The sequence below is a fragment of the Bidens hawaiensis genome, unplaced genomic scaffold (genome assembly GCF_021521415.1).
Source record: "Bidens hawaiensis isolate Kalapana, Puna unplaced genomic scaffold, B.hawaiensis_p1.1 tig00027836_1, whole genome shotgun sequence".
Lineage (NCBI taxonomy): Eukaryota > Viridiplantae > Streptophyta > Magnoliopsida > Asterales > Asteraceae > Bidens > Bidens hawaiensis.
This window is the reverse complement of record NW_027494522.1, coordinates 174,316-182,607: the sequence shown is the minus strand read 5'-3', so window position 1 is coordinate 182,607 and position 8,292 is coordinate 174,316. Positions and strand designations below refer to the sequence as shown.

The following is an 8,292-nucleotide window of genomic DNA, read 5'->3' as shown; positions in this document are numbered from 1 at the left end:
TCGAATTATGTTGTCAAGCCCGCGACCTGGAGCCGTCTGTCGGCATATTTGCGGTCTTTTATAAGATGACCTACCGTGGCGGGTGTTACAGTTGGGCCACAACCGGAAAGGCGGTTATCGGCACCGAATGGTGCCGTAGTCTCCATCAGGGGAAGCCAAAAAAGTTTTGGATTCGAGAAGATGTCATCCCATTTGTGATGACTTATCGCAAGTCAAATGATAAAATGCCAGTGGTACCTGCCACCACATAGGTGATCTTCCATGGTTCAAGACTCTAACCGGTACACTAACTCCCATGCGCGCGACACATGAGGGAGCAATGGTGAGTGCAAGGATGAGCCGTTTATGGCCATTTCCTGATTTGGAACCTTACTACAAGAAACCTAACAAGAGTAAGTTTGTTATTACTATTCTAGGATTCCGCATGAATTCTAACTTCTATTCTTGTTTATATAGGTGAGGGTTCCGTTTACAGTAAGCTTCTAGACCACGAGGAGGGTCTTATGGTGCATCGTCCGATTGATCCAAAGGACGCACCCATCCTCGAGCGTACCTGCAGCAATTTCTTATTCCCCATCACACTCCGCCCGGAACCCGTGGTTTCCGAAAGCAAAATAGTCACTTCAGTAACTTGACGATGAAACACTAAATTGGATCCAATTTGTCAAATTGTTTGCTGATTCATTTAAACTCCAGCATAAACCAGAGGTAATTAATTCATATTCTCTTTTTAATTCCATATTACACAACTTATGACTTCGTTGTTTGTTATAATTAATACTGTTATTATTAAGAGGGTGTTTGGGATTGCAGTTAGGTCTATAAACGAACCGAACGAACACGAAAACTTAATTGAACAAATATTTGTGTTCGTGTTCGTTTGTTTAAAATCTAAACTAACAGTTCACGAAAATAGATGAACATAACTAAACAAAGATAAACGAACAAATATTAAATCTCTACATAGATAACTTATCGGATAATATTTAATTATATTCTAGTAATAAATAAACGAACATAAATAAGTGAACTTAAACGCACATAAATGAACGTTCACAAACATAAATGACCGAATGAAACACGTGTTCATGTTCGTTCGTTTAATTAAACGAACACAAATATTTTGTTCATGTTCGTTCGTTTATTAAATAAATGAACTTCTCGCCGAACGGTTCGCCGAACGTTCGGTTCGTTTGCCGGCCAAGTATAAAATTTTGGATTTAGGTGGAGCATATTTACACTGTTTTGCATACTTTGTAGTGGTATCGGTTTCGTTATGGAGTCTGAAAACCCAACAAGCCGACAATGCCTAAACCCGGATATCATCAACAACATTCCTCAAAACATAATTGAGAGTATTCTAAGTCTTATGCCACTCCGAGATGCAGTGAGAACGAGCGTTTTGTCAAAGAAATGGTAGTATAGCTGGCGTGGCATGCCGAAACTTACATGTAGACACTGTATGACCATGTTACGATCAAGTTCTGGTTGCACGGAGTTGAAGTGTGAGCTTGCCAAAGCTATCTATCATGTTTTGTTATTTCACAAGGGTCATCAGATACTAGAGTTCGAATATTTGGTTAGTTTTCTTCATATGGAATCTGAGTTTGCGCAGGTGATAAGTTATCTTGCTATGAGAAACTGTGTGAAAGAACTGAGTTTCACTAATGACAATAGTTCCTACAAGCTTCCCGGTTCTTTCTTTTCGTTGCAAGGACTAGAACGTATGATTCTCCAAAACTGTACTTTTGAACCACCATTGACAGTTAACGGATTTAGTCAGCTGAGAATAATGATATTTGGTAATGTTAAGGTTACTACACAGGTGCTTCAGCGGTTCCTCTCAGATAAACTTGGTAAACGTATTTGTATATTGTGTGTCAATAACTGATTACAATAGGAGTATAAATACTGAATGCATTTACACTCTAGCCCCTCTAATATAATACATGCATATAATAAACTTAATTGTCTAATATTCCCCCGCAAGCTAAGGCCGAGGAGCGACCTGTAGCTTAGACCGTAATAGGAGAAATCGCTGTTAAGATAGTGGCTTGGTGAACACATCTGCTATCTGATCATCGATACAGATAAACTGAACTAAAAGCTTCCGTCGGGCAACCTTCTCTCTGACAAAGTGAAAATCAACTTCTACATGTTTTGTGCGTGCATGAAATAAAGGATTCGCAGATAGATACGTAGCACCTAAATTATCACACCATAAAGTAGGTACTGACTTAATCGGAACTCGAAGCTCTTGTAGAAGTGTTTGAAGCCAGGTTAGCTCAGCAACCGTATCAGCCAAGGCCATGTACCAGACTCAGTGGACGACTGAGAGACGGTCCTTTGTTTTCGTACAGACCATGAAACTAGGTTGGAACCTAGATAAATAGCATATCCCCCCCCCCCCCCCCCCCCCCCCCCGTGGATCGACGGTCGTCCGGAAAACCAGCCCAATCGGCATCAGAGAAAGCACTTAGAGAATTAAAAGCTTAGTCGGTATAGGCATGAAGAAGCGTGCCAGAAGCATGTTCGAGCCGTAAGCCATAATCAGTAGTGCCTTGCAGGTAGCGAAGAATTCTTTTAACTGCGGACCACTGATTATCAGTGGGAGAGTGCATAAATTGGCAGACTTTGTTAACTGCAAAATTGATATCTGGACGGGACAAGGTAACATACTGAAGGGCACCCACTATCTGACGGTATTTGACCGGATTGTCGAATGTTGGACTATCACCAAGGGTGAGATTAGCATTAGTGGCCATAGGTGACGAAACCGGCTTAGCATTAGAAAGACCTGCCCGTTGAAGAAGTTCAAGAATGTATTTCTTTTGTGATAGAATCATGTCCTGACCATGGTGAATAATTTCAATTCCCAGAAAATATGACAAGTTGCCCATGTCCTGGACTGCAAAGGTCTATCTAAAACTCTTGACTACTGAATCAATAGCATCTTGGTTGTTACCTGTCAGTATAATGTCATCAACATAGACCAGCATGTATAATAATGTGCCCATGTTTGAATAAACGAACAATGAGGGATCTGTTTTAGAGCCTTGAAATCCCATAGCATGAAGGGCCTTGGATAATCGATGAAACCAGGCTCTAGGATCCTGCTTCAATCCATATAAAGATTTGTGAAGAAGGAAAACGTGATCTGGTTTTGTCGGGTCAACAAAACCTGGTGGTTGTTGCAGATAAACAGTTTCATTTAGATCACCATGTAAAAACGCATTCTGCACATCGAGTTGCCTTAAAGGCTATTTTGTGTAACAGCTAGAGATAGAACAACACGAATAGTCGTCGCTTTGACAACCGGGCTGAACGTCTCCTGATAATCAATCCCCGGTTGTTGCCGAAATCCCTTAGCAACGAGGCATGCTTTGTAACGTTTGATAGCCCATGTTTGGTCCCTTTTTAGTTTGTAAACCCACTTGCAATCGACTACATTAGCATTAGATACTCGTGGAACCAAAGACCATGTACCATTTCTCATTAAGGCCGAATACTCTTCCACCATGGCTTTACGCCAAAGAGGATTTTTGTTGGCAACAGTAAAGGTGGCAGGTTCAGTTTCTGAAGGGACAGTAGTTGTATGAAAGGAAGATGGGTTGAAAGGCTGTGTTTTCTTGGGGTTTTGGCGTAAATTTGGAGGTCGAGTTCTAGATGGGATTTGGTTTGGGTTGGTTGGAAGTGGATTAGAGGTGGAGGCAGATTTCCTAGGTCGACGTTGATAAGTTTGTAGAGGTGGGGACGGTGGTTGCGGTGCTATAGGTGTTTGGAAAGGAGTATTGGATTGTGGTTCATGGTGGTCCATAGGTGATGTGGGCTGGATAGGAGGTCCATTGTAGGCCGTAGGGGATGGTAGAGAGGTTGGGTCAACAGTGTTAGATGGTGCGGTTTGCGAAAGTGGGGGATTAGGGTAGGATGAGACATACGGGTTAACAGACGGCGGGTTTGGAATAACCGCGGGCTGATTACAAAAGGGAAAGTATTCTTCATTGAACCGAACATGACGGGCAATGTATATTCGTTTGGAAGTTGGGTCAAAGCAACGATACCCGTGGTGAGAAGTGCTATATCGAAGAAACACACAAGGTGTGGATCGGAAGTCCAATTTGTGTTTATTATAAGGACGAAGGTGTGGATAGCACTGGCAGCCAAAAACCCGAAGGAACGAGAAGTCGGCTTTGTGTTTGAATACTAGCTCAAAAGGAGATGTGTTAGAATTGGCCCGAGACGGCATACGATTGATTAAGTAAACCGCCGTGTCAAACGCAAAGTTCCAGAACCGTTGTGGTACATTGGATTGAGATAATAGAGTAAGACCGGTTTCGACCACATGACGATGACGTCTTTCAATGATACCATTTTGTTAACTTGTATGTGGACAAGATAAGCGATGAATGATGCCCAAAGAAGAGAAGAATGGGGAAAGATTGCGGAATTCACCACCCCAATCGGTTTGAACAGATTTTACTTTGGTTTGGAATTGGCGTTCAACCATAGCAAGAAACAGTTTAAAAATATCAAACACATCATATTTAAGTTTCAAAGGAAAAATCCACATGAATTTTGAGTAATGATCAACACATAGCAAGAAATAATTATGGCCATCAAATGACTTAGTTGGCGCAGGACCCCATACATCACAGAAAAGTAAATCCAAAATATAAGAACTCTTATAATTAGAAGAAAACAAATTAAGTTTGGAAGACTTTCCAATAGAACAAAAATTACAATGAGAACTGAAATGTTTATTCAAAACAGGTAAATAATATTTAGATAACATAAACTGGAAAAGTTGTGGATGTGAATGACCAAGTCTTTGATGCCATGTAGTTGAAGAAGCACGAGTGGTTGAGAAAGTGACTTTTGGTAATGACTGAATCTTGGGAAGACTTATGGAATAGAGTCCACCGTTACTTGGACCCGTGAGGAGGGTAATGCGTGTAGAATTGTCCTTCACAGCAAAGAAAGTAGAGTGAAATTCAAAAAATACATCATTATCAAGACAAAATTTTTGAACAGAAAGTAGATTCTTTTTAATTTCAGGAACATGAAGAATATTTTGAAGAGAGAAGGTTTTATTTGGTGAATAAAAGTGTGAGGTACCAACGTGAAGGATGGGTAAACCGTTACCGTTACCAACAAAAAGATTGTCCTTACCATTGTATGGTTCAACAGCATCAAAACTGGAGAAGTCTGGTGTAGCATGGTAGTTGGAACCTGTGTCAGGAAGCCATGAGGTAGACGCTTGTGAGCGAGAATCAGCATAGCGAGAATCAGCATAGTTGGCAGATGGTTGGTTCACCCGTAAGGTAGAGGGATCACGATTAGGACATAGTGATGGAATGTGACCAATACCACATCGGTTGCACGTTCCATAAACGGTGTTTTGGTTTGAGGCCCAACTAAATTGACTTATGTTTCCTCCTTGATTACGATTATTTTTGTAGTTACCACGTCCTCCACGACGGTTGTTTTGCCCCCGCCCACGAGTATTACTTGGCCGATTTGAATAAAAGGCCTGTGGGGAGTTCTGTGAAGTAGGTTGTGGGGAGTTCTGTGAAGCGGGCTGAAGTTGGAGTCCGAGTTGAGAAACCAATTGTTGAAGAGCCTGCATTGTTTCAGGTGGAGGAACTGTTGAACCGGAGGTAGCTGTGGAACTATTGCTAATTGTAACAGCTGTGAATGCTTGAACGGGTGCAATATCTGGAATATTCTTCTTGATCATGAAGTCAAGATCAGATAGCAATCCCTGAAGTTCAGAAAAGGCTGTGGGAAATTGCCTTGCAAGGATATTGGTTTTTAAACTATTGTATTCGTCCCGAAGACCTGAGATAACAAGCATGACCAAATCTTTTTCTTTCATTGGTTCACCAATATTGGCTAGGGCATCTGCATACTCTTGTTCCCTAGCAAGATAGGCTGAGGTAGTCTCATCACCCTTCATGGCAATCTTAAGGAGTTGTGTTTTAAGGGTAAACTCCCTTGAGGAAGTGTGGGGTGCATAAGCATTCTCAAGAGAATGCCATAAATCTCGAGAGGTAGTACCTTGAACGTGTTGAAACGAAGCTTCTGAGATGGTTGATATCAACAGTACCCGGACATGAGCATCATTAGCCACCCATGTTGTATAATTAGGGTTTGGCTACGGCTCTGCAGAGGTGCCCTCCTTGGCTTTTTCAGTTGTTTGCCGGATTGTTTTTGATGGACAAGGAATGGTTCCGTCTATATAGCCAACTAAATTATTTGTAACAAGAAAAGGCTGAATCATAGCCTTCCAATATCCATAGTTTGTAGGAGACAAGGTAAAACTGAATTTGTGGGAATTGTGTGAATTTTTCTCGGTGGTATTAAAGGCAGCAAGGAGAGCCATTGGATCGATTTATGGCTGGTGGTTTGATTTCTGGCAAAGAGGAGAGGTGGTGCGGCAGAATTAGGGTTAGAACCTAGGAGGCTCTGATACCAAGATAAACTTGGTAAAAGTATTTGTATATTGTGTGTCAATAACTGATTACAATAGGAGTATAAATACTGAATGCATTTACACTCTAGCCCCTCTAATATAATACATGCATATAATAAACTTAATTGTCAAATACTCTCCAAGTGCCCACTGCTTGAGGATTTCGTATTGGTAACCAACCATTTATGAAGTACCTTCAACTATTTATCTGATGTTGTTATAAACGTATTTTAATGTATGCAGATAGGAACTCAAGAAAATGACTTTGCAGCAGAAGGAAACAAGTTTACGCTTGTTGATCTCTTACTCTATGTGCCTTTGATTAAGACTTTGGCTATCTCAAGGTATTATTTGAAGGTAATATTTAGGTTAAAGATTAATCATATCTAACATACGAATATTGCGTTTGCTAATTTTGAGTTTCGTATTCGGTTAAAGTACTTGTGTGCAGGCGCCTCACCACACACTCTTCCAAATTCACTAGTCCATCTCAAATGTGCGATTTGGGATGTGTGCTTGACGGAACAAAACATGATATCTTACACCCTTTGTATGCTCAGGAGCTCCCCCTGTGTTGAAGAAAATTGCTTTTCAGGTAGATAGTTTTATTATTATTATCATTGTTGTTGTTATTTATGGTAGTGTTTCTTTACACTTTTATTGACATTTTTAACACGATTTCTAACTAGATGTATGATAATGAGAAGTTGCCTGTTCAACAAACTCACACCAACTTTCTTGATCCGGAAAATCACCCGGATTTGAAGTTGGATCATCTTGAGAGAGTGGATATAAGAATGTTTAATAACTTACCTGTTGAGATGGAATTTGTGAAGCTCATCATGACCAAGTCACATGTGCTAAAGAATGTACAAATTAAGCTTGATGCTAGTGTTTCAGTTGATGAACAGAAGATACTTATGGACTTGCTGCTATTACTCCCATTTCCACAGGCATCACCTTCTGCAAAGATAACCGTTGTACGCCTATAAACTTCTTGATGAAGGCTGGTGTTTTAATTTCCGTAGTTAGTATTAAGAATTGCCATAGTGTAATGCTTTTATGGACTATCTTCGTATGTGTTTCAGGATCCCTTTTGTGTTGAAATGTTAGTTTGTCTTGCAACATGTCTAAATCTCTCATTAGAAGTATACTATCTTGGTCTTGAACCCAATTGAGTCTCTTATTTAGCTTTATTTACATATTATTTTATGATCTTTTTTCATGGTTGGTTTTTTTTTCCCACTTGTTCAATCTTGATTTACATGATTTGGGTTAATTAATCTAATATACAGCTATAGAAAAAGTTATCTTGAGTCAACACTCATATGTGATGTGGGTTGTTAATAGTCAAGTGAACACTTTATTTTTTACTAACATTGAGTTGGTGGCGGATTGAAGACAAGCTCAATGGGTGACTGTCTCCCACTGAGATTTAATTTAATGAGACTATATGTAATAAATTAAGTTTTGTAGCGATAGTTTTGGTTAAAAAAAATAAATAAAAAAAATCAATTAAGACTCCTTATGACTTTTTGTTTTTAAATTAGGCCAATATTCTATATTTTTCTGGTCCTATAAAGTGATAAACAGTTCCTTTTTTTTGCTGATCGATTAACAAGATGTTGATTGTTAAACGAAGAAGACAGATAAGCAAATGATTTATGAATATCAAGTTCATTTGGAGAATTAGTTTTACCCGTTGGAAACGCAATGGTGAAATATTTTTTTCAGCAATGAAGATGTATTTTGTTATTTTGCTATATTTAATGTAGTTTGTTTTATAATTTCATGTAATTTTTTTTATTGATTATTTTTCC

At 39.5% G+C, this 8,292-nt stretch overlaps 1 protein-coding gene across 1 annotated transcript; it reads left to right on the top strand.

Moving 5' to 3' along the window:
• The first annotated feature begins 603 nt into the window (after window positions 1-603).
• On the top strand, window positions 604-7,205 carry LOC143576024 (F-box/FBD/LRR-repeat protein At1g13570-like). Its single transcript, XM_077060230.1, has 5 exons — window positions 604-708; window positions 1,261-1,845; window positions 6,613-6,643; window positions 6,716-6,829; window positions 6,911-7,205. The coding sequence occupies exons 2-5, from the start codon at window positions 1,436-1,438 to the stop codon at window positions 7,073-7,075; spliced, it is 720 nt and encodes a 239-aa protein (XP_076916345.1). The 5' UTR covers window positions 604-708; window positions 1,261-1,435; the 3' UTR covers window positions 7,076-7,205.
• The last annotated feature ends 1,087 nt before the right edge of the window (window positions 7,206-8,292 follow it).

Excerpts from the sequence above, each read along its gene's own strand:
- LOC143576024 (XM_077060230.1), top strand. The coding sequence starts at position 1,436 with ATGCCGAAACTTACATGTAGACACTGTATGACCATGTTACGATCAAGT. Across the intron at positions 6,644-6,715 it reads TGCTTGAGGATTTCGTATTG|ATAGGAACTCAAGAAAATGA; the intron begins GTAACCAACCAT and ends TAATGTATGCAG. Across the intron at positions 6,830-6,910 it reads TCTCAAGGTATTATTTGAAG|TACTTGTGTGCAGGCGCCTC; the intron begins GTAATATTTAGG and ends ATTCGGTTAAAG.